A 27110-nucleotide genomic window follows, 5' to 3' on the forward strand; every position below is an offset into this window, starting at 1 on the left:
ACATCGACGATGGAGCTCGACGTTGGAGATCCAATTGTGAGGCCACCATGCACGAATTACATACCGCAGGAATCTATTGATGAAAACCTGCAGCCGTTGAGTGTTCTCCACTGATACACACCAAGTTTCACTGCCGTACAGCAGCACAGATTTCACAATCGAATTGAAAATTCAGATTTTGGTGCATCAACTAAATTAAATGTGGTTGTTTTTCCATACATTCTTAAACTCGCCAAAGTAGCCCTCGCCTTCTTGATCCGTGCACCAATGTCTATCTTGGTGCCACAGGGTGCCACCATCGCATTTGGCTACCAAGAAGATGAAATTTTTTAAAATTCTCCACTGCTTGCCCAGCTACCGTTAATCTGGAATGGTTGACCGTGTTTACATCTAACGATTGGGTCTTGGGTCTTGATAAAACCTGCCACTGAGGAGCGATTGGCAAGATCATCGAGCTTGCTCTGCATATCAGAGCGCCGTTGAGCTAGGAGACCAATGTCATCAGCCAGGTCAAAGTCATTTAGGTGCTCCTTTGTTATGGGCTGCCACAGAAACCCACGGTTGGGTTCACGATCAATCGCACCATTCAGGATCTCGTCAATTTCGATGAGGAACAGTAGCGGTGATAGTATACATCCTTGCCTCACTCCTGCAACGATCCGGATGGAATCGGACAAGGCACCGTTGTGCAGTACTCTGCACGAAAATGCCCTGTACTGTGCTTCAATGAGGCCGATGATTTTCTCTGGGACACCTTTGCGTCTGGGGGCTGAATCAGTTCGTAATATTTCATTTTCGGTTTCTGTAGTGGATTTAAGGGTATCGGAAACAATAGGTTGTTGGCCTAAGGTACCCTATCCATCTAGATGGGGCTGTCACCTTAGGTATAGCTTCCGGTGGAGGAGCATTTAATACTCAGCCACTGGATGCCAGAACAGACGCTGTTTGAGCCGCACCTCATTGGTGAACAGACGTTTGCGACGTACCTCCGCCATCTAGCGGAAGTCAGAAAGACAGCAGTACCCAGGCTGCACTAGGAAATACTTATTCGGCTATCCCGAATAAAATAAATTCACCTGTATAGTTTTCTCATCCTTCTGCGTAACATAGAGTAATATGTAATATAGTAATATGTAGAAAATGTTGTTATCTTGCGATTTTCGACTGTGAAGATTGCTTTGAACGAACTTTGGTCTGGCTTGCAGTTTTAATAAATTGGTCTACAAATTTATTTTCTTGGCTCCAACGTTTTGATGATCCCAATTTGGATCGAAAGTTTATGATATATGTATGTGAAAAGACTATTTATAATAGTCAATGCTTCTGTCTATCAAACAATTAAAAATAGATCCCTTATGAAGACCCAAATTGGGATCGAAACGTTGGAGCCAAGAAAATAAATTTGCAGGCCAATTTATTAAGGCGAATCTGGAAGCATTTCCTCACTTTTTGGTTTTTGATTTTTTATTAAATAACGAACCAATATTTTCAAAATCGGTTTTCGTGCACATGTAGAGTATGGATCAAGGTATCTTCTGATTTTTTTTTTGTAGTGGAAAATGTTTTTCGTTTTTGCAGAAACCATTTTTGAACAAAATTTCTCAATAAAATGGTTTTTGCAGAAATGGAAAACATTTTCCACCTCAAAAAAAATCAGAGGATACCAGTTTCGCCTTAGGACTGCTAGCCAGACCAAAGTTCGTTCAAAGATACATTTGTTAATTTTCCCACTTTTTTGTGCGCTCATACGTGCGAAAAAATCTGCATTATAGGAACTTCTTCCAGGGATTCCTTCAAGACATCCATGTTGAGCGGGGGCAGAATAGGGATTGAACCGAGGGGAACTGAACACCAGGTTTTCAGCAACACAGACGCAGGTTTGGTGCGGTAGTGCAGTGAAGCTTTAAACTGCAAAATGTATTCAGTTAGTTTTGGTTAGGTTTAACAATTTTGTCCACTTACACATACGGTGTTTCCACCACAATATAACCGGTTCTTCTCTGCTGCTCTAGCCCAATCAAATTCAACTGTAATCGAACAAATTCTATCCATAATCTAGTCATAAGTGCATGTTAGAATTAAGTACCTTCTGATAACTAGTAGAATTTTACGACCACTAGCTATGTAAGTTTTAACCTCAATCTGTTCGAGTTCTGTAAATCAAGATATTTTATAACTGTGTCCTAGTATTAAGTTTTATAATTCATCCACTTACTGTCCCAACAAATTAGTTTTAAGGAAATAACAAATTAAGTCAAACTTCAGTTTTGTTGGAAATTTTAAGAGAAATAGTTTTCACAAGTCCGCATATGTGCACTATCATTCACATGCCACGAAACAATGATCAATATCTACGTTGTTTCTTCATCTACTCCTCTTCGTTGACAGTTGACGGATCTGTCGGAATGACATTCCGTTTCGGTCGGGCTGGCCCTGCAGTATGCGTATCTGAGGCAGTGCTCCCAGCGGCAACATCCTCCCCCCCCGTAACACTGGCCACCGGTCCCAGTTTTACCACTATGCTCAATATTCAGTACAGCCAATTTTGCTACCGATCTACGCAGTAATCCCCCCGCAGTTCTCACGACGGCCTGTCGTATTCGCCCGTCGCTTCCTGGTATAACTTCCAATATGCGTCCCCTGGTCCAGTCATTCCTCTTGCCAGCATCCACAATCAAAACCAAATCTCCAACCGTTATTGGCCTTTCCTCTTGGAACCATTTGGTTCTCTTCGTCAACGTTGGCAGCATTTCTCTAATCCAGCGTCTCCAGAAACAGTCCAGCTGGTGTTGGATCATGCTGAACGAGCTTCGCACAGCCGCTGAACAATCCGTTGGTTCGGCAACTGGTTGTAGAATACCTCTTGAGCTGCCCAGGAGGAAATGGTTGGGGGTTAGGGCTTCGCTTTCCTCCGAATCCAAGGGTAGGTAAGTTAAAGGTCGACTGTTGACAATAGCTTCGGCCTCGGCAACGAACGTTAACAGAGATTCATCATCTAGCTTCCGATCCGAATGATACGCACTAAACATCGCTTGCTTCACGGAGCGCACCATGCGCTCCCAAGCGCCCCCCATGTGTGGGGACGCTGGAGGAATGAATACCCATCTTGTCGTTGTACTTGTCACCGTCGCCGCAAGTCCTTGTTGAATCTGGGCCATCAACACTCGCGCCGTTCCTTGAAAGTTGCTGCCGTTATCCGAAAATAGTTCCGCAGGCGCACCACGACGACTTACAAAACGACGAATTGACTTGATACAGGCATCAGTAGAGAGACTGCAAACGACTTCACAATGTACTGCTCGGATCGTAAGGCAAGTGAAGAGTGCTATCCATCTCTTAGCACTTCCTCGCCCTACCTTTACATGTATAGGTCCAAAGAAGTCCAATCCCACGTATGTAAACGGTCTAACAAATGCCGCCAAGCGAGCGGGAGGAAGAGCCGCCATGCGGGGCACGCGAGGAGCTGCTTTCATCACTCGGCAGGCTAGACAACTACTACTGATTTTTCGAACTAGTGCTCTTAATCGTGCCACGTGGTATCGCTGCCTGATTTCGTTTACTACAGTTTCTGCGTTGCCGTGTTGATATTGTCGATGATAGCAATCCAAAATCAGCATCGTGATCCTATGGTTTCTTGGTAGAATAGCTGGGTACTTCATTTCGATGCTTGCATACTGTGCAGCGCCGATTCTCCCTTCCTGCCTTAGGATTCCCAACTCGTCGATGAAGGGTGACAGATGATACAATATGCTGCTTTTGTCCAGATTGAGCTGCTCGGCTGTTGATCTATCGCGGTTGCGTATCAGAATCGCCATCTCTGCTTGAAATTCTTCTCGCTGTGCCATCTTAATCAACGTTGTTTCAGCTTGGCGCAATTCAGCTTGAGTAAGGTGACCGTTAGCTGTTCGTCCACCGTGACACCGTCGTTCCAGGTTATTTATGTATCTGTGTACGTACGCCATCGCTCTGTGCAGCCGCTCCCACTTTGAGAATCGCTCCCAATCGATCACCGATGACATCTTGACAGCTTCACAATGAACGTTGCAAACGCGTAACTCCTCTTCGGTAGTTTGTTGAAACAGCTTGTTGTGCTTCGGCCATTCTAGTTCGGGTTGTAAAAGAAATGGCGGCCCAGTGAACCATACTCCTTCGGCATCCATGCTTGGTCCATTTCCCCATTTCGTTGCTAAATCCGCTGGGTTCTGCTTCGACGGGATCCATTGCCACTCACTCACCTCCGTTACCTCCAGAATTTCACCAATCCTACAGGCCACATACTGCTTATACTTGCGAGGATCCGATTTCAACCAGGCCAAAACAGTTGATGAGTCCGACCACAAGAACCGCTGCGTCACGGTTACGTTATGAGATTCCTGTGCAAAGCGTAGCAATCTAGATCCAAGTACAGCTGCTTGCAGTTCCAAGCGGGGTATTGACATTGGTTTCAGTGGGGCTACTTTGGTCTTTGCTGCCACCAAAATACAGCGTATCGCTCCTTTTGGATCGACAATACGGAAATAAGCGACAGCCGCATATGCGACCTCGCTCGCATCCACGAAAATGTGTAACTGTAGTCGACGGTAGTGCTCAGATGTAGCGTTAGGGAAATAACATCGTGGAATCTTCACCGTTTGTATCTGTTTCAGCGCTTCGGTCCATCTTTGCCAGCTTTCCTGTTGATCTCCATCAATTTCTTGGTCCCACATGATTCCAGCTCGCCAGATATCTTGCAAAAGAATCTTTCCATGAACAAGAAGAAAGCTTAATAAACCCAGAGGGTCAAAGAAGCTCATTAGACATCGCAAGACCTGTCGCTTCGTTGGACGAGATATGCCTTCAATTATTTGTTGCACATCATCTTTCATCTGCGTACAAAAGCCCAACTTGTCTTCATCCGTTAGCCATAACATACCGAGAACCCGCTCATACTGACTGCTCTTGTCCAAGAACATGTGTTTATTGCTTGAATCCTTGGTTTCGCCAAGACTATGGACCACAGCAGGGCTATTCGATTGCCAGTTCCGTAGCGAAAATCCACCTCTGTCGTGTATTTCCCGTACTTGACTGGAAACTTCGATAGCTTCTTCTTCGGACGCGAAACTCGTCAAATAATCATCTACGTAGTGATTCTCGATGATATCTGCTGAAGCTCTGGGATACTCTTCGGAGAATTCAGTCGCATTTTGATTCTTGACGTATTGTGCGGACGCTGGCGAACACGTCGAGCCGAAAGTCGCCACGTCCATCAGGAAAATGTTTGGCTCGTTTGACGGGTCAGTGCGCCAAAGGAAACGCTGAGAGTGTCGATCCGCCTCACGGATTCGAATTTGGTGGAACATTTCCTTTATGTCAGCTGATACAGCTATACCGAACTGTCGAAAACGGACTAAGATAGCAGATAAGGAAGTCAGTTGATCGGGACCCTTCAAAAGTAGCGAATTGAGAGATATGCCATTGACCATGGCAGACGCATCCCAAATGAGACGGATCTTTCCCGGCTTTTTCGGATTCACCACCGCTCCAAGGGGTAGGTACCAGATTCGTTTCATATCAGCAGCTGACAACTCTTCCTCGGTGGCTCGATGTGCATACCCCTTTTGTTGATATTCATCTATCTGGCGTGTTAGATTTTCCTTCAACGTCGGATCTCTATTCATTCGACGCTCCAGACACTCGAGTCTTCGCAAAGCCATCGCGTAACTATCCGGAAACTCCACATTGTCGTATTTCCACAGTAAGCCAGTCTCGTAACAATTTCCTACTCACGCTGTGGTCTTCTTCAAAATGTGTTGAGCCCTTCGATCTTCCGCTGAAATTAGCGCATTCGTTGTCTTGATTCCGACATCCTCCAACGTGAAGTAGCTCTTCACTAATTCATGCAGATTCTGACCATCGACACATTCACAGGCATGAAAGTTAAGTGAGTTTGGTGATGAGATATTTCGTCCGCCATACACGCTCCAACCTAGCCGAGTTTTCACCGCTACCGGTTCATTGATGTTTCCTTCCTTCACCTTTAATGGGACAGTTAGATGCAAATTGTTGACTCCAATTAGCAGACGAGGAATGGCATTTTCATAATCAGCAATTGGTAGACCTTGGAGATGCTGGAACCTGTTTGCAAGGTCTTCGATTCGCAGAGATTGCCCCGGTAGAGCAAGTCGTTTCACGGTACGGATGTCATCAAGTTTTAAACGCTCTCCTTCGTCAACGCCCGATATCATTAGTTGTAGTTGCTGCGAGTTCGCTTCTATTCGGGACACGTTGCCTGTCCAGGTCAAGCAGAGGGGCATCAGCTTGCCACCAACTCCAAGCTCGCTTAAAAGCGCCTCGTCCATCAACGTAAGTTGCGACCCATCGTCGAGAAAGGCGTAGGTTTCCACAGCCTTACGAGGTCCATAGAGCGTCACAGGCATAATACGGAACAACAGTGAATCATTCGATATACCGTGTGTATGTATACCGGCTGACTCAACATCTTGATGAATAGTTCCGTGTGAAGACTGATTGGTCCGGTTGGAGTGCAGCAGCGGGTGATGGCGGAATGTGCAACCGTTGATTCCACATTGGTTAGCATATCGGCAGTTTCTTCTGCCGTGCGCGTACAGACAGCTACGGCATAGTTCATGCGTTTGCGCAACCCTCCAACGATCGTCGACAGTTAGTGCCTTAAAAACGTCGCAATCACGAACTCGGTGTCCTCTGTCGTCACAGACGTAACACAGCTTCTCGTCACTTCTTGGGAAATCCGTTTTACTCACGTGCGCATTGATCGATCCTTTGAATTTTTCCTTCGACTTCTCCGCCAAACTTGTTTTATTTATCCCTCCGCTATACAGGGTCACTTTGCTAGCCGAAATCACCACACCGTTCATAAAATCGCCAAAGGTTTTCAAATTCACTAACGGGTATGTCTGCATGAAACTCGCCCATTCCATTTTTACGTGGGCGGGCAGCTTGTCCACCAACTCCATCAAAAGATGTGGGTTTGTTAGATGAGCTTGTTGACCCGCTGCTTCTAGGTGGTCACACAGGCTCTGAACGGCCATCCCGAACTCGATGAGTGTTTCCAATCTCTCGGCTCGAGGCGCCGGGGTAGCTCGCACTTTCTCCAACAGGACATTTATCAACAGCTCCGGTCTTCCAAACAAAAGTTCCAAAGTGTTCAGCACCTGCGGCACTGAAGCTGGTAGCAGCAGTCTGCTGCAAACGGCTTCATAAGCTGCACCTTTCAAACACCTTTGCAATCTCGCGAGATTTTCCACGTTCGAATATCCGCACGCAGTAGTTGTATTGGTAAACGCACTAACGAAAATCGGCCAATCAGCAGGGTCACCGGCGAAGGGAGGCAAATCGCGGGGCATGATCTGTCGTGCGGCTAACTGCGAGGGGGATGGTACGGAACCAGACACTTCTGATGACAAGACTGCGCGAGGGGCATTTGACTGCGGATGGTTAGCATTTGTACTGATGTTGGCTAGATGAGCACTTTGATTTTCGTTCCCCCCTGATGGAATGGGATGGGAAGCAAAACGAGAGCTCTGGCCTTCTACAAGTGGCTCAGAGCTAAAGATTCTTGCTGGACTTTCCACGTTGGGAGTCAGACTTATTGACCCTAACTTTGCAAGCACATCTTGATAATTATTATCATTTGGTTGGGTGGTTAATTGCTTATTTTGGTGGGTGTTAACGGGTGACTTACCTGGTGGCATTACGGGGGGTGCCAAGGGGATTTTGTTACCTTCACTGAACCTTACGCTATCCATGATTGGTCCTCGATTCTTCGGATCGGTCCTGGCGAGTACACCAGTGACGTTCTGCTGATTTCCTTTTATTTCCCACTGATTAACGATGGAATCTACCGGCGGAGCATTTGCGGTTGGATTCCCTTCCTTGGCGGTCTCGGTCGTCGTGGCTCTAGTCGCCGGGCCCACAGCCAGCGGTCCGATACTACCTAGCTGTTCGAGCTGATTATCTTCTATCATCCGGGCGGTGTTTTCATCCATGGCCGTTCTTCCACCAACCGCACCTTCGTGCTCATTGATCCACTGGTTCACACGTTGCAATTTGGAGCGCTGGCTCACTCGACTACGGCTGCTTTTGTTGTCCGCATTCTCCTGTAGTTGCTGTTCTAACAGCTGGTACTTTTCCAGAATAGTTTTCCTCTCTTGCTGAAGTGCTCGTTTCTCAGCTTCCCACTCTCGCTGCTGGATTGCGCGTTCTTCTTCTATCTGCTTTAGACGCAAGGCGATCCGAGCCGAGTTGCTGCTGGTTGAAGTGCCTACACTCAACGGTAGGCAAGTCCGACACGTCCACGGTCGATTGGCTATCGATGCAGTCACTCCTGCACAACGCATATGCCACCAACTATCGCATTGGTCACATTGGACGATGTTGTCGTATGAAATGGGGCGCGAGCAATTAACGCAGCCTCCCTTTTCGTTATCTTTAGAGGTTTCTGGTGTTTTATTCACACTCATACCGTATGTTTTAAAGATTTGTTGAGCGGGGGCAGAATAGGGATTGAACCGAGGGGAACTGAACACCAGGTTTTCAGCAACACAGACGCAGGTTTGGTGCGGTAGTGCAGTGAAGCTTTAAACTGCAAAATGTATTCAGTTAGTTTTGGTTAGGTTTAACAATTTTGTCCACTTACACATACGGTGTTTCCACCACAATATAACCGGTTCTTCTCTGCTGCTCTAGCCCAATCAAATTCAACTGTAATCGAACAAATTCTATCCATAATCTAGTCATAAGTGCATGTTAGAATTAAGTACCTTCTGATAACTAGTAGAATTTTACGACCACTAGCTATGTAAGTTTTAACCTCAATCTGTTCGAGTTCTGTAAATCAAGATATTTTATAACTGTGTCCTAGTATTAAGTTTTATAATTCATCCACTTACTGTCCCAACAAATTAGTTTTAAGGAAATAACAAATTAAGTCAAACTTCAGTTTTGTTGGAAATTTTAAGAGAAATAGTTTTCACAAGTCCGCATATGTGCACTATCATTCACATGCCACGAAACAATGATCAATATCTACGTTGTTTCTTCATCTACTCCTCTTCGTTGACAGTTGACGGATCTGTCGGAATGACATTCCGTTTCGGTCGGGCTGGCCCTGCAGTATGCGTATCTGAGGCAGTGCTCCCAGCGGCAACATCCTCCCCCCCGTAACACTGGCCACCGGTCCCAGTTTTACCACTATGCTCAATATTCAGTACAGCCAATTTTGCTACCGATCTACGCAGTAATCCCCCCGCAGTTCTCACGACGGGCTGTCGTATTCGCCCGTCGCTTCCTGGTATAACTTCCAATATGCGTCCCCTGGTCCGGTCATTCCTCTTGCCAGCATCCACAATCAAAACCAAATCTCCAACCGTTATTGGCCTTTCCTCTTGGAACCATTTGGTTCTCTTCGTCAACGTTGGCAGCATTTCTCTAATCCAGCGTCTCCAGAAACAGTCCAGCTGGTGTTGGATCATGCTGAACGAGCTTCGCACAGCCGCTGAACAATCCGTTGGTTCGGCAACTGGTTGTAGAATACCTCTTGAGCTGCCCAGGAGGAAATGGTTGGGGGTTAGGGCTTCGCTTTCCTCCGAATCCAAGGGTAGGTAAGTTAAAGGTCGACTGTTGACAATAGCTTCGGCCTCGGCAACGAACGTTAACAGAGATTCATCATCTAGCTTCCGATCCGAATGATACGCACTAAACATCGCTTGCTTCACGGAGCGCACCATGCGCTCCCAAGCGCCCCCCATGTGTGGGGACGCTGGAGGAATGAATACCCATCTTGTCGTTGTACTTGTCACCGTCGCCGCAAGTCCTTGTTGAATCTGGGCCATCAACACTCGCGCCGTTCCTTGAAAGTTGCTGCCGTTATCCGAAAATAGTTCCGCAGGCGCACCACGACGACTTACAAAACGACGAATTGACTTGATACAGGCATCAGTAGAGAGACTGCAAACGACTTCACAATGTACTGCTCGGATCGTAAGGCAAGTGAAGAGTGCTATCCATCTCTTAGCACTTCCTCGCCCTACCTTTACATGTATAGGTCCAAAGAAGTCCAATCCCACGTATGTAAACGGTCTAACAAATGCCGCCAAGCGAGCGGGAGGAAGAGCCGCCATGCGGGGCACGCGAGGAGCTGCTTTCATCACTCGGCAGGCTAGACAACTACTACTGATTTTTCGAACTAGTGCTCTTAATCGTGCCACGTGGTATCGCTGCCTGATTTCGTTTACTACAGTTTCTGCGTTGCCGTGTTGATATTGTCGATGATAGCAATCCAAAATCAGCATCGTGATCCTATGGTTTCTTGGTAGAATAGCTGGGTACTTCATTTCGATGCTTGCATACTGTGCAGCGCCGATTCTCCCTTCCTGCCTTAGGATTCCCAACTCGTCGATGAAGGGTGACAGATGATACAATATGCTGCTTTTGTCCAGATTGAGCTGCTCGGCTGTTGATCTATCGCGGTTGCGTATCAGAATCGCCATCTCTGCTTGAAATTCTTCTCGCTGTGCCATCTTAATCAACGTTGTTTCAGCTTGGCGCAATTCAGCTTGAGTAAGGTGACCGTTAGCTGTTCGTCCACCGTGACACCGTCGTTCCAGGTTATTTATGTATCTGTGTACGTACGCCATCGCTCTGTGCAGCCGCTCCCACTTTGAGAATCGCTCCCAATCGATCACCGATGACATCTTGACAGCTTCACAATGAACGTTGCAAACGCGTAACTCCTCTTCGGTAGTTTGTTGAAACAGCTTGTTGTGCTTCGGCCATTCTAGTTCGGGTTGTAAAAGAAATGGCGGCCCAGTGAACCATACTCCTTCGGCATCCATGCTTGGTCCATTTCCCCATTTCGTTGCTAAATCCGCTGGGTTCTGCTTCGACGGGATCCATTGCCACTCACTCACCTCCGTTACCTCCAGAATTTCACCAATCCTACAGGCCACATACTGCTTATACTTGCGAGGATCCGATTTCAACCAGGCCAAAACAGTTGATGAGTCCGACCACAAGAACCGCTGCGTCACGGTTACGTTATGAGATTCCTGTGCAAAGCGTAGCAATCTAGATCCAAGTACAGCTGCTTGCAGTTCCAAGCGGGGTATTGACATTGGTTTCAGTGGGGCTACTTTGGTCTTTGCTGCCACCAAAATACAGCGTATCGCTCCTTTTGGATCGACAATACGGAAATAAGCGACAGCCGCATATGCGACCTCGCTCGCATCCACGAAAATGTGTAACTGTAGTCGACGGTAGTGCTCAGATGTAGCGTTAGGGAAATAACATCGTGGAATCTTCACCGTTTGTATCTGTTTCAGCGCTTCGGTCCATCTTTGCCAGCTTTCCTGTTGATCTCCATCAATTTCTTGGTCCCACATGATTCCAGCTCGCCAGATATCTTGCAAAAGAATCTTTCCATGAACAAGAAGAAAGCTTAATAAACCCAGAGGGTCAAAGAAGCTCATTAGACATCGCAAGACCTGTCGCTTCGTTGGACGAGATATGCCTTCAATTATTTGTTGCACATCATCTTTCATCTGCGTACAAAAGCCCAACTTGTCTTCATCCGTTAGCCATAACATACCGAGAACCCGCTCATACTGACTGCTCTTGTCCAAGAACATGTGTTTATTGCTTGAATCCTTGGTTTCGCCAAGACTATGGACCACAGCAGGGCTATTCGATTGCCAGTTCCGTAGCGAAAATCCACCTCTGTCGTGTATTTCCCGTACTTGACTGGAAACTTCGATAGCTTCTTCTTCGGACGCGAAACTCGTCAAATAATCATCTACGTAGTGATTCTCGATGATATCTGCTGAAGCTCTGGGATACTCTTCGGAGAATTCAGTCGCATTTTGATTCTTGACGTATTGTGCGGACGCTGGCGAACACGTCGAGCCGAAAGTCGCCACGTCCATCAGGAAAATGTTTGGCTCGTTTGACGGGTCAGTGCGCCAAAGGAAACGCTGAGAGTGTCGATCCGCCTCACGGATTCGAATTTGGTGGAACATTTCCTTTATGTCAGCTGATACAGCTATACCGAACTGTCGAAAACGGACTAAGATAGCAGATAAGGAAGTCAGTTGATCGGGACCCTTCAAAAGTAGCGAATTGAGAGATATGCCATTGACCATGGCAGACGCATCCCAAATGAGACGGATCTTTCCCGGCTTTTTCGGATTCACCACCGCTCCAAGGGGTAGGTACCAGATTCGTTTCATATCAGCAGCTGACAACTCTTCCTCGGTGGCTCGATGTGCATACCCCTTTTGTTGATATTCATCTATCTGGCGTGTTAGATTTTCCTTCAACGTCGGATCTCTATTCATTCGACGCTCCAGACACTCGAGTCTTCGCAAAGCCATCGCGTAACTATCCGGAAACTCCACATTGTCGTATTTCCACAGTAAGCCAGTCTCGTAACAATTTCCTACTCACGCTGTGGTCTTCTTCAAAATGTGTTGAGCCCTTCGATCTTCCGCTGAAATTAGCGCATTCGTTGTCTTGATTCCGACATCCTCCAACGTGAAGTAGCTCTTCACTAATTCATGCAGATTCTGACCATCGACACATTCACAGGCATGAAAGTTAAGTGAGTTTGGTGATGAGATATTTCGTCCGCCATACACGCTCCAACCTAGCCGAGTTTTCACCGCTACCGGTTCATTGATGTTTCCTTCCTTCACCTTTAATGGGACAGTTAGATGCAAATTGTTGACTCCAATTAGCAGACGAGGAATGGCATTTTCATAATCAGCAATTGGTAGACCTTGGAGATGCTGGAACCTGTTTGCAAGGTCTTCGATTCGCAGAGATTGCCCCGGTAGAGCAAGTCGTTTCACGGTACGGATGTCATCAAGTTTTAAACGCTCTCCTTCGTCAACGCCCGATATCATTAGTTGTAGTTGCTGCGAGTTCGCTTCTATTCGGGACACGTTGCCTGTCCAGGTCAAGCAGAGGGGCATCAGCTTGCCACCAACTCCAAGCTCGCTTAAAAGCGCCTCGTCCATCAACGTAAGTTGCGACCCATCGTCGAGAAAGGCGTAGGTTTCCACAGCCTTACGAGGTCCATAGAGCGTCACAGGCATAATACGGAACAACAGTGAATCATTCGATATACCGTGTGTATGTATACCGGCTGACTCAACATCTTGATGAATAGTTCCGTGTGAAGACTGATTGGTCCGGTTGGAGTGCAGCAGCGGGTGATGGCGGAATGTGCAACCGTTGATTCCACATTGGTTAGCATATCGGCAGTTTCTTCTGCCGTGCGCGTACAGACAGCTACGGCATAGTTCATGCGTTTGCGCAACCCTCCAACGATCGTCGACAGTTAGTGCCTTAAAAACGTCGCAATCACGAACTCGGTGTCCTCTGTCGTCACAGACGTAACACAGCTTCTCGTCACTTCTTGGGAAATCCGTTTTACTCACGTGCGCATTGATCGATCCTTTGAATTTTTCCTTCGACTTCTCCGCCAAACTTGTTTTATTTATCCCTCCGCTATACAGGGTCACTTTGCTAGCCGAAATCACCACACCGTTCATAAAATCGCCAAAGGTTTTCAAATTCACTAACGGGTATGTCTGCATGAAACTCGCCCATTCCATTTTTACGTGGGCGGGCAGCTTGTCCACCAACTCCATCAAAAGATGTGGGTTTGTTAGATGAGCTTGTTGACCCGCTGCTTCTAGGTGGTCACACAGGCTCTGAACGGCCATCCCGAACTCGATGAGTGTTTCCAATCTCTCGGCTCGAGGCGCCGGGGTAGCTCGCACTTTCTCCAACAGGACATTTATCAACAGCTCCGGTCTTCCAAACAAAAGTTCCAAAGTGTTCAGCACCTGCGGCACTGAAGCTGGTAGCAGCAGTCTGCTGCAAACGGCTTCATAAGCTGCACCTTTCAAACACCTTTGCAATCTCGCGAGATTTTCCACGTTCGAATATCCGCACGCAGTAGTTGTATTGGTAAACGCACTAACGAAAATCGGCCAATCAGCAGGGTCACCGGCGAAGGGAGGCAAATCGCGGGGCATGATCTGTCGTGCGGCTAACTGCGAGGGGGATGGTACGGAACCAGACACTTCTGATGACAAGACTGCGCGAGGGGCATTTGACTGCGGATGGTTAGCATTTGTACTGATGTTGGCTAGATGAGCACTTTGATTTTCGTTCCCCCCTGATGGAATGGGATGGGAAGCAAAACGAGAGCTCTGGCCTTCTACAAGTGGCTCAGAGCTAAAGATTCTTGCTGGACTTTCCACGTTGGGAGTCAGACTTATTGACCCTAACTTTGCAAGCACATCTTGATAATTATTATCATTTGGTTGGGTGGTTAATTGCTTATTTTGGTGGGTGTTAACGGGTGACTTACCTGGTGGCATTACGGGGGGTGCCAAGGGGATTTTGTTACCTTCACTGAACCTTACGCTATCCAAGATTGGTCCTCGATTCTTCGGATCGGTCCTGGCGAGTACACCAGTGACGTTCTGCTGATTTCCTTTTATTTCCCACTGATTAACGATGGAATCTACCGGCGGAGCATTTGCGGTTGGATTCCCTTCCTTGGCGGTCTCGGTCGTCGTGGCTCTAGTCGCCGGGCCCACAGCCAGCGGTCCGATACTACCTAGCTGTTCGAGCTGATTATCTTCTATCATCCGGGCGGTGTTTTCATCCATGGCCGTTCTTCCACCAACCGCACCTTCGTGCTCATTGATCCACTGGTTCACACGTTGCAATTTGGAGCGCTGGCTCACTCGACTACGGCTGCTTTTGTTGTCCGCATTCTCCTGTAGTTGCTGTTCTAACAGCTGGTACTTTTCCAGAATAGTTTTCCTCTCTTGCTGAAGTGCTCGTTTCTCAGCTTCCCACTCTCGCTGCTGGATTGCGCGTTCTTCTTCTATCTGCTTTAGACGCAAGGCGATCCGAGCCGAGTTGCTGCTGGTTGAAGTGCCTACACTCAACGGTAGGCAAGTCCGACACGTCCACGGTCGATTGGCTATCGATGCAGTCACTCCTGCACAACGCATATGCCACCAACTATCGCATTGGTCACATTGGACGATGTTGTCGTATGAAATGGGGCGCGAGCAATTAACGCAGCCTCCCTTTTCGTTATCTTTAGAGGTTTCTGGTGTTTTATTCACACTCATACCGTATGTTTTAAAGATTTGTTGAGCGGGGGCAGAATAGGGATTGAACCGAGGGGAACTGAACACCAGGTTTTCAGCAACACAGACGCAGGTTTGGTGCGGTAGTGCAGTGAAGCTTTAAACTGCAAAATGTATTCAGTTAGTTTTGGTTAGGTTTAACAATTTTGTCCACTTACACATACGGTGTTTCCACCACAATATAACCGGTTCTTCTCTGCTGCTCTAGCCCAATCAAATTCAACTGTAATCGAACAAATTCTATCCATAATCTAGTCATAAGTGCATGTTAGAATTAAGTACCTTCTGATAACTAGTAGAATTTTACGACCACTAGCTATGTAAGTTTTAACCTCAATCTGTTGGAGTTCTGTAAATCAAGATATTTTATAACTGTGTCCTAGTATTAAGTTTTATAATTCATCCACTTACTGTCCCAACAAATTAGTTTTAAGGAAATAACAAATTAAGTCAAACTTTAGTTTTGTTGGAAATTTTAAGAGAAATAGTTTTCACAAGTCCGCATATGTGCACTATCATTCACATGCCACGAAACAATGATCAATATCTACGTTGTTTCTTCATCTACTCCTCTTCGTTGACAGTTGACGGATCTGTCGGAATGACATTCCGTTTCGGTCGGGCTGGCCCTGCAGTATGCGTATCTGAGGCAGTGCTCCCAGCGGCAACAATCCATCCAAAAAAATAAATCTTTCGGGGATTCCTTCGAAAATTCTTTCTTACCTTTTTCCAGAATTTCATTTTCTCAAAAATTCCTCGAATAATTCCACTATGAACTCTGTAAAAACTTCTATCAGAGATTCATTCGATGGTTTTCTTCAGAAATTTCTACAGCTTTTTACAGAGATTCCTTCTGATTCCTTCAGCTATTCCTTCGAATTTATTAGATTTTGTAAGAAAATATTGAATGAGTTTCTTCAGAAATTCCCTAATGAATTTATTCAGAAATCCTCAAGTGATACTTCCAGAAATAAGATTACTACAGGAATTCTTCCATGAATTCCTTTTAAAAATCCAGTTGTAAACTTTAGAAATTCGTTTCAAAAAATCTTCCTGAGGTACTTTTTAGAACATATTTCACAGTTTGAAAGTGCTCCGAGGATTCTTTTAGAACATCTTCCATGAATTCAGAAATTCTTCTTGAGTTTCTTTCAGAAAATCGTCTACAAAATACTTTACATTTTTTTTTTCTAAGAATTCCACTATGAAACCAACCAATCCTCAGAAATTTTATCATGTATTATTTTCAGGAACCCCACCATGAAAAAGGGCCCATAAAGCTGAGGCGGTAAACGCACGGGTATTCAGCATGACCATGCTGAGGGTGACGGGTTCGATTCCCGGTCGGTCCAGGATCTTTTCGTAAAGGAAATTTCCTTGACTTCCTTGAGCATAGAGTATCTTCGTGCCTGCCACACGATATACGCATGCAAAATGGTCATTGGCAGAGGAAGCTCTCAGTTAATAACTGTGGAAGTGCTCATAGAACACTAAGCTGAGAAGCAGGCTTTGTCCCAATGAGGACGTTACGCCAAGAAGATAGAAGAGAGAGAGTGACCATGAATTGTTTCAGAAAGTCATCTCAGGATTCCTTCAGAAATTCTTCTAACAATTTCTACAAAATATCAAAATACCAGAAAACCTCCAGCAATTTCTCCACATACTTTTTCAGAAATTCCTTCAAAATTTCCTCCGGAATCTTTTCAAGGAATTCCTTTACAAGTTTCTCTGAAGATACTTTATGAGATTCCTCCATATTTTTTCAAAGGATACCTTTTATTGAACCCCTCCAAAATTGCTCCATGGATTCTAGAAAAATTAACTTCATGAGTTCCGTCCCTAAATATATAAAGGTTTCCTTCAGAAATTCTTCCAGCTTTTTCTTAAGAAATTTTCTGAGCATATTGTTTATAGATTTCCATCAGATATTTCCTGAAGAGTTTCTACATGAATTGTTTTGGGTAGATTTCCAAGGACTACTTCTGAAATTTTGTCAGGGATTTCTTTAGACATTATTCTACGGATTCGTTTAAAAATCCTTCAGAAATATTTCCAAGCATTCTTTTAGAATGTTTATTGTTCCAGAGTTTTTTTTTAATCTCAGCAAGGGAATTCATCAATGAGTAAATTCCTCTGAAAACTCCTTCAGAGATATTCAAAGTGATTGCACGGTGTGTTTATAGAGCAACTTTAAAACAAAAAAATAAGTAAGTCTGAAATTTTGCCCAATGATACTTTGGGCCATTCCCTTCAATTTGCTGGGTCGGTGGAAATCATCCATCGGGGGGTCTAGAACAAAATTTTTTTTTTATGGTTTTTTATGCAAAAACTGTTAATAGCGCATATTGTAAATTTTTGCATCTCCTACAAATAGTCACAACTTTTTTGTCTTTGAAGATAGAACCATAAAAATTTCAGGCGTTTCGAAGCAGTATGCGTAGATGACTATGTGAAAATTTCATTGAAATATGTTGAATGGTTTTCAAATAATACCAAAACTATTAAACGCATTCTAAAATACTAAGCTTAGTAGCAAAAGTCCAACAAAATATCTATATATTTTTTATATAATAATACAAGAAAAATATTTAATTCTAAGCACCTTGAGTCATTATGATGGCAGTACTGTGAAAACTTGCTTTTCGAATGATGAACAGATACATAGTCAAATACATGAAAGGAAAACACACACACTGCCATTATGTAGCTTTTCACTAAAGTATTAATTATTTATTTCAAGAACGTGGTTTTACGTATACATGTTTATTTTTTCCATTTTTTTAATGAATCAGGTCTTATCTAAATATCAAATTGCAAGCGAAAGGCTTTAGAGGAGCGTGGCCCAATAATTTGGATTAAAAAAAATGTTTGTTATTTTTTCGAAACATATATGTAGAAAATATTCTACTTGTAAACAACGCCATAACAATGATCAATCACTCTTCCTCATGCTTGGAGGTTTTAAATTACACAGAAAATATTTTTTAAACATCATATACAAATCGATAAGAATATTTAAGTCATTGTTATCAAATTGTTTTTCCTAGGCTTTATGCTGAACAGCCAATTTTCATGCTTATTGTAAAAAAAATTTCAATAAGTACTCCGTTCTTTCAACTATTCTTTCCGTACTTATTATCGGTTATTTGTTAATAAATGGTGGCATAAGCAATAAGCAACATATTGCTATTAAATTCAAAGACAAACTTAAGTTTAGGTCTAACAGCTATGTCAAATATCGTGGAATAATCCGGAAACTATGTTTAGTATCGTAAAGTTGCCCTTGATCGAATGTTACCCAACTGAATTCTGTTTTGAATTCAGTTCTCTTTATTGTGTTCTTTTAATGTAGACTCATACCCACAACTTCAATGTTATTATGAGGTTTTTAACAGAGTTAACTTGTTTTTATTGTTCGACTAAGGTGAAATACTATTTAATTTTAAGCTTGTAAACATTAGTTTCAAAATAATTTAGTTTCTGTGCTTTTTCCTCAAAACAGGGATGTTTCCCAATCCTCGAGTGCTTTTCTTGGCTTACCAATAAACATTTAAATATTTTTTCGGGGAAGGCCGACATGCTCAGCAATCATAATAATTGAGTTTATTATAGGATTCGTAATACAGGCATACTTGTACTTGTGAACATGTATACGCAAAACCACGTTCTTGAAATAAATAATTAATACTTATTGAAAAGCTACGCAATGGCAGTGTGTGTGTTTTCCTTTCATTTGACTATGTATCTGTTCATCATTCGAAAAACAAGTTTTCACAGTACTGCCATCATAATGACTCAAGGTGCTTAGAATTAAATATTTTTCTTGTATTATTATACAAAAAATATATAGATATTTCGTTGGACTTTTGCTACTAAGCTTAGTATTTTAGAATGCGTTTGATAGTTTTGGTATTATTTGAAAACCATTCAACATATTTCAATGAAATTTTCACACAGTCATCTACGCATACTACTTCGAAACGCCTGAAATTTTTATGGTTCTATCTTCAAAGACAAAAAAGTTGTGACTATTTGTAGGAGATGCAAACATTTACAATATGCGCTTTTAACAGTTTTTGCATAAAAAACCTTCAAAAAAAATTTTTGTTCTAGACCCCCCGATGGATGATTTCCACCGACCCAGCAAAATGAAGGGAATGGCCCAAAGTATCATTGGGCAAAATTTCAGACTTACTTATTTTTTTATTATAAAGTTGTTCTACGCAACACACCGTGATTGCTTTGAAAATTTTGCCGAGGGATCCTCCCAGAATTCCTTGAGAAATTCCTCCAGAGATTCCTGCATAATTTTCTACAAAGATTGTTGCTCCTGTAATTCCGTCAGAAATTTTCCCTGGGATTCCTTCAGAGATTTCTCCAGGAATTGTTCCAGACACTCCACTAGGGTTTTTTTCTGAACTTCTTTGCACTTACTAGAAGAATTCTTGTAAGTATTTCTGAAACAATTTCTAAAAAAGTCTCTGGAGAACTGTCTGAGAAACTCTCCCAAGGAACTCTTGGTGATGCTTCTGGAGATTTCAAATAAAATTACTTGAAATTTTTAAGAGGGATTCTTAGAGAAATATTAATTTTGAAGTAATCTCCTGAGGAATTCATCTAGTAATGTTCGGAAGAATATTTGAAAAAAAAAATGCTTAAAAACCCTAATAAACCTACCTAGCGGTGATGGCGCCTTTCTCGTGCCATCGAAAACCCATTTCAATAAAACTCAAGTGACATGTTGATGGCAATCGCACTTTCATACGTTTAACAAAAATCCAATTCTGTTTGAGCCCTAAACTGAAAACTGAAAAAAAACGCAAAAAATTGAGCCGCCATATTGGGTTTAAGTCCAAACTTCCTCCCCATTCCAGATAAACCCATATTGAATGGTTTCGAGCCTAAATCTCCATTATACAGCCGTCATATTGGATATTGGACCGCCATCTTGTTTATGCTGGATGCTATTTTTGGACTCCGGAAATCCTTCCTATATAATATACACTCATATTGCATGATTTTAGGGCCCAAAACTCCATTAAACAGAAGCTATCTTAATTTTTGAGCCACCACCTTGAATTTTGGACCGCCATCTTGGATATTCAGTTCGCCATTTTTGAAGTCTACACATCTTTCTTATATCAAATATACTCTTATTGAATTACATATTGCATAGTTTTGAAGCCTAAACACCAAAAAACAGTCGCCATCTTGAATTTAAAGCTGCCATCTTGGATTTTAAATCGCCATCTTCAATACTCTGGTCACCCTTTTTCAAACAAAATATACCCATATTGCATGGTTTTGAGCCTTAAATACCATCAAACAGCCGCCATCTTGAATTTGGAGCCGCCATATTGGATTTTAGACCGCCATCTTGAATTTTGAGCCCACATCGTAGAATTTCTGGTCTCCAGTGATGTTTTCCGCACAAAATTCGTCAACCATGCTGAAGGTTACAAACATCGCCGCAGTTTTATGTGTCGCATGGTGGGGCTTGGTTCAGTTATACGGCCAGTTCTAACGGTGCTGGTTTGGATCACTGAAATGACCATAACTCCGGAACGCCTTGGCCAATGTAGACCATATGCAATAGCAAACATTGCGGTAAAATTCCGGTTCGATTCGAGCTATATTCTGAAAAATTGACCAATGGTAAGTGCCTTAAAAGTGAGAGAACTTATTTTGCGCACATACATACATACATACATACATACATACATACGCACATACAGACATCTTTTCAATTTGTCGAACTGAGTTGATTGGTATATGAGACTTGATCCTCCGCGCCTTTTTTCGAAAAAAGAAGTTTTTTTGAGTGAACATATAGCCTTTCCAGAAACGAAAAAGGCAAAAAGCTTGAGAATTCCTAGAAAAAAAAAATGGCACACCACTGGAAGAACTCTGAAAGTAATTCAAAAGAAATACAAAATGCTGTGGAATATTTGAAGGGATTCTTGGAGAAACCGCTGCCTGACTTTCTGAAGAAAACCGTGGAATATCTCCTGTAGATATCTCGAGGAATTATCAAAAGAATTTTCTGAACTATTTCTGAAGCGATTAGTACACAAACATCTCTAAAGTAACTGGAATTCTGGAAGAATTTGTGAGGAAAAACCTGCAGAAAAAAATTCCGAAGGAATTCTTTGAGGAACCATCGAAGAAATTTCAGAAAGGAACGATTATTCCGACAGAATTTCTGAAGGAACAGGAGAACGCTCTGCAGTTAGTCATAGAGATTTTTTTGAAAAAAAAAATCCTAAAATAATGATTGTGGAGTAATTTCTTTAGAATCTTCAGACAAATACGTGGTGATGTTTAAGTGTCAAATGTCTGAAGGAATCCCCGAAGAAAGGTATATCTAAATCCAAAAACTTCCGGAGCAAATTCTGCACGAATCTCTTAATAATTTTCTGGATGAATTTTTGAAAAATGCCTGACAGAATTCCTGTTTCTGTGGAGCAACCTGAAGGAGCCTCTGAGGCCATTCCAACAATAATTTTTAAAAGAGTTGCTGGCAAAAATTGAACTTTTAAACTTTAGAATTGTGCAAGAATTGCGAGAATTTTTTAGAAGAATTGTTAAAGAAATTTCAAGAAAAAATCATGGAGAAACCAAAAAAAAATGCTAGGGAATGCCTTCCGGAATATTTAAAGAAATACATGCATGAACTTTTGTAGCAACAGGAAAAAAAAAAACGATTGAAAAATTATTCAGCAACACCGATACAGCAAACCATCTTCAGCTATGTTACCGTTCGCAAATTAATACCTTTCCATAATTGAGTATCTCCCTACCCAAACGCGTTTTTCTTTCACTTGGCTCGGCTCACCCTGGTTTCATTTCATACTTAGCCCATACCCCCCCCCCCCCCCCCCGATCTAAAATGACCATCAAAGGGTTCAATAAAACACGGTTATGATGGCTTGATTTCGATAGCGTCGATTTCATTACGCACGTGACTGATCAAAGTGAATTTCCGGCCGACATTATCCATGAAAAACGTGATCCTTGTTGGGTTGCACCATTCACACCAGACCCGGGGGAAAGGTGCGAGCTCCACAGTTGGGCGCCGCCGCGTTGAGAGCCGCTGATCGCCAGCGGTGCTGCTGGCCATGATGGTGTGTGGTAAATTAACTTATGAATTTAAACACGTGCACCCGGCAAAAAGCAATTTTCATTCCCTGCTCTGGATTGGGTTGGGTTGGACGCGGGAGTATCTATGACCACCGCGCCGCAGCATTGCTCAGTTATCTGGAAGTGGATGGTGGTGGCAGCAGAGGGTGTGTAGAGTGTAGTCGACCACTTATTAATGATTTATTTTGGCAAATTCGATTGTTAAGTGGGTGCATTGTTTTCGAAAATGAATGTGACTGGTTGTTTGGAATTGGTACGATTTTGTTCCATAGAGGAATATTATCTACTAAAATTAATTGAGGCTGAATTAGTTTCGCATAAAATTTGACTCAACAGCAGTTGCGGTAATGCGGTGTTTGCGTGGTTTCTATCAATGCCTGCGTTGGAATGCTCGGCTTCTGCCACAATCCGTAGAAATATGAATTAGGCATTGTGGAAGAAGAGAATAATATGGTTAATTTAATAAATTTCCTGCGAGCAGTTTACAAAGCGAATCTGCTTTTTTGCTATAACAGCAACATTTTTACGGATGTAATATATTAGATAGTCGACTGTTTAAATCAGACTTGTGTTTGTATTCGTTTCCTCTTCTTCTTCTTCTTCTTCTTTTCTGAACAACTAGCACCGTTCGGCGCCAGTTGTGTTTTTATGTCGGCTGGGTCTAGGAACTAAGCCTTAAATTCCGACGCACAAGGAGACAGGGATCTTCAGTTAGGCTAATGGTTAAGGCTATGGATCGCCAATCCGGAGACGGCGGGTTCGATTCCCGTTCCGGTCGGGAAAATTTTCTAGACTGCTTCGGCATAGAGTATCATTGTACTTGCCCCACAATATACAAATTCATGCAATGGCAGGCAAAGAAAGCCTTTCAATTAATAACTGTAGAAGCGCTCAAAGAACACTAAGTTGAAGCGATGCAGGCCAAGTCCCAGTGCGGACGTAGAGCCGTAAAGAAGAAGAAGAAGAAGAAGAAGAAGAAGAAGAAGAAGAAGAGACAGTCACTACACCAGGGACCCTACATATCGAACATATTAACACATGAGCCGGGACCTACACACCGAAAATCGTTTAAGGTTTCAGCAAAGTGGTTTGCTGAAGCAGAATCAGCAAATATACGTTTTACTGAAAAATACAGTAAATCGCTTGTGTTAGCTGAAAATCAGCAAAATCATCTGAATTACTGAAAATTCAGTGCATTTTCCCCGACCGGTCACCACACCTCGGCAATCCACTTGTCAAAATAGAAAAAAAAAACAAAAAAAAGAAGGAAAGAAGAGTGCATCGCTTGTTTTTACGGCAACACAAATTCAGTTGTTGATTCAACAAGAGAAGTTTTTCTTCAATGATAAGTGTGTATACCGTGAATAATTATACAATTTTTCACATTTAAACAGGTATGCATCTGAATTTAAACAAATAACACTATAACGATTTCCAGAAAATGTTTCTCCTAGGTAATGAACAGAGTACACTATTTCCAAGCATTCAAAGTCATCAGAGGATCCAGACATCAGCATCAGCTCCTATTGACCACACCCGATCCATAAGTTTCACAATTATATTTTTTCAATTATCATGAATAAAAAATAAATAAAATAAGTCTTTGCCTAATGCAACTAATCCGTGGATTTCAATCATAAAAGTGGATTTTCTTTTATTTTGATTTGATTTGCTCAAATCCATCAGCAATGTGCTACCGATTCCCACGTCGGACGAAATCACTGAATTTTCAGCAATCCTCAATCAGCAATTTGCTGATCTATTCAGTAAACTTTTGACGTTTACGATGACATCCGACATTGCTGAAAATTTCAGTAATTTTTTTTTGCTGAACGGATTGCTGAGATTTCAGCTCGGCAAAATTCAGCAAAACTTTGCTGATTTTTAGCAAAAAAAAATGTGGTGTGTACGGCTTTACTTCCTATCCGAGGGAAGGCGTGATAAGATATTTTTGTCTCAGAAATACCGACGACGTCGACTAGGATTGAATCTAGACCGACTGGAGTGAGAGGAAACCAAAAACAAATAATTGACAGAAGTTTTCTTTCCTTCCAAGCTTTCGAAGTACGAATACTTCGAAGTATGTATTTCGTTAAGCATGACGGAATTGGGGTTGATTAAAATGTTTCCCTACGTGTCAATCTCACAGCACTGCATTGTTCTGCTTTGGTATGAGATTTTATTGTTTCGTGACCTTGTTGTTTACGATTCAGACTTAGAAAAATTTCATCAGTTTTCGAGCGTAGAAAAATTTGGCCAGCTTTCATGAGTGGTTTGATTTAATTTAAAATATAGGAAAGTGTGCTGATTTATGACTTGATGACGGCAAGATGGCACACCCTCAGGTGATCCTTTTGGGATAACACAGGGATTCCAGGAATCTTTCGTGGTTTCTCCTCAAACATGTTCCAGGACTCCTCCAGGAGTTTCATGTGGGATTCTCAAGGAGTTTTTGATGAGATTTCTGAGATTCCTAAGAAGATTTTATCTGGGATTTCTTCAAAAGCTCCTACTTGGATTCCTCCAGGAAGTACTCACGGGATTCCTTAAGAGATTCTTTCCAGGTTTGCTTGAGGAATCCTTTTGAGATTATTTCGGGAGTTCCAGGATGTTTTGAAAAATCCTACCGAATTTTCTCTAGAAATTATTTTGGACATCTCTCTGGGATTACTCCTTTTAAGATTACCCCAGTAACCAAGAAACATATTGCTGGCCAATAAGTCTTGAAGAGGTTTTGAGAACTGTCATAAAACTCAATACATTTTTTTTGGTTTTATGATGGTTATCAGAATCTAATCTCTTCTAGCCTATTTGACTAAAAAATGTTACTTAGACAGTTTTGCCTGAGATTCATCCAGGAATTCTTTCCGTAGTTTCTCCACATTTTTTTTTTATAATCTCTCTAGGAATTCCCTTCTGTAATTTCTCGGTGAGTTATATCTGAGATTTTTTTGGAGTTCCCTTCTGAAGTTCCTTCTGAGGTCCTTCCATGAGTTTCCTAACAGATTCCATCTCAGGAACTCCTTCCAGGATTCCTTTTGAAATTCCTTCTGGGACTTCAAGGGATTTCTCATGCAGTTCTGGGAATCCTCCAGGAATTCCATCCGAGATTCTCCTTATAGCCTCTTATAGGAAAACCAGAAGGAATTTACTGCAGTATTTCCTCAACGAAACTCTGCAGGAACTTCATGAGGAATTTCATAAATAAAAATTGCAGAAGGAATTACTTAAAATACTCCGTAATAAACTCCTGGGGGATTTCCGTTGAAAACCTCTGAAAGAAATCCAGGATCTACAGGTATTCCAAACCAAATTCTTTTAGGGAGCGAGAAAAGAGTTCTCAGATGAATCCTGGAAAGAGTTCCTGAAGAAATCATGGAAGCAGTTTCTGGAAGAATGTCAGAAGATGAAGAACTTTCAAGAATATTTGCCAGGAGGAATCCCGCAAGAAGGTTCCGAAGAAATCCACGTAGGAGTTCCTGAAGCAATTTCAGAAGCAATTCCAGAAGCAATGCCGGACAACAAAGCTCAGAAAAAAAATGCAAATGAGAGAATCCCGGAAGAAGTTCTCGGTGGATTTGCTGTAGGAATTCCGGAAGGAACTTTTGAAGCAATCCTTGAAGTAGATTCTGGAAGAATCCCGAAAGGAGCTTCAGGAAAAATACAGAGGAAGTGTGTGTAGCAATACTGGAAGTAGTTCCTCTAAGATTCCTGGAAGAATCTTATAAATAATTCCTGAAGAAATCTCAGAAGGAACTTCGGGAGGAATCTCGCATAAATTCCTGAAAGGAATCCCTGACAGAGCTTTGGAGTTTCTGAAGCAATCTCGGAACGAAGATTCCTGATGCAAACTCCAAGAGAACTCCTGGAGGTATCCCGAAAGAAATTTCAGGTAAAATTGCTGTAATTCCCAGGAATACCTTCTGGAAGTAAAAAAAATCAGGAATACCTTCTGAAAACAAAATAAGCGTTCAGGGGAATCTAGGATGAAATTTTAAACCGGGTTTAACTGTTAACGATTTCTTAACCACTAAACTAAACCTGTAGGATTTCCTGGTTTTACTTCAGGGTCTTTTGAGGATTCTCCAGAGGTCATTCAGAAACTTCTTCAGGAGTCTTTCAAAAAATACCTTAAGAGGTTTATTCGGAAATTCTTTTTATGGTACCCCCAGGCATTTCGTCAATAGCAACTTATGCGACAATTCTTTAAGGTTATTTTCAAGGGATTGCTTAAGGAATCACACTATGTACTTTTTCAGGGGTTCTTTCTGAAATTCGCAAAAAAATATTTTTTTGAGAATCGTTCTGAAATTACTTGAGATTTTCTCCTATAAGTATTTCAAGATTTCTTCAAAGGATTTCCGTGAAAATCAATTGTTTTAGAAGATTTCCAAAAGGATTCACTCAAAGATTATGTCCTCTTGAAATTCCTCTCTAGAACTCTTCCTAGCATCCAAGGATCCAAGGATCCTCTAGACATTTTTCTAAAGATTTCCACAGAAGTCTTTTTTTGAGATATATGAAGTTAACCCTTCAATAAAATAATAGGAGCCTCTACTTGAATCTAAGGACTTCTTGGATGAATCCTTTTAAAAGTTCTTATAGCAATTTCCTGGAGAAATTCAAAAATTAATAAAAAAAAAACCGTGACAAACTTTTGAATATATCATAGCAAAATTCTCGGAGGCATTCTTGAAGAAATCTCTGTATGTAGGCATCCTTGCCGAAAAACTCTTTAAACACATTTTTGGAAAAATCCTCAATAAAATGTGAAATAAA

General features: G+C 42.5%; 4 protein-coding genes across 5 annotated transcripts in view; 1 reads left to right on the forward strand and 3 right to left on the reverse strand.

Annotated features, from left to right (window-relative positions):
* Positions 1-27110, reverse strand: part of LOC109419338 (extracellular serine/threonine protein CG31145) — a 341080-nt gene that overhangs the window by 306002 nt on the left and 7968 nt on the right. The gene's annotated exons all lie outside the window — the stretch shown is intronic.
* The window catches only part of LOC115254245 (galactokinase), a 154149-nt gene that overhangs the window by 24100 nt on the left and 102939 nt on the right, over positions 1-27110 (forward strand). The window lies entirely within an intron of this gene.
* Positions 2352-5693, reverse strand: LOC134290364 (uncharacterized). Its single transcript, XM_062857486.1, has one exon. It carries the CDS (start codon positions 5691-5693, stop codon positions 2352-2354), a length of 3342 nt encoding a protein of 1113 aa, XP_062713470.1.
* On the reverse strand, positions 9063-12386 carry LOC134290365 (uncharacterized). The gene has a single exon (XM_062857487.1). It carries the CDS (start codon positions 12384-12386, stop codon positions 9063-9065), a length of 3324 nt encoding a protein of 1107 aa, XP_062713471.1.

The sequence above is a fragment of the Aedes albopictus genome, chromosome 3 (assembly GCF_035046485.1).
Source record: "Aedes albopictus strain Foshan chromosome 3, AalbF5, whole genome shotgun sequence".
Classification (NCBI taxonomy): domain Eukaryota; kingdom Metazoa; phylum Arthropoda; class Insecta; order Diptera; family Culicidae; genus Aedes; species Aedes albopictus.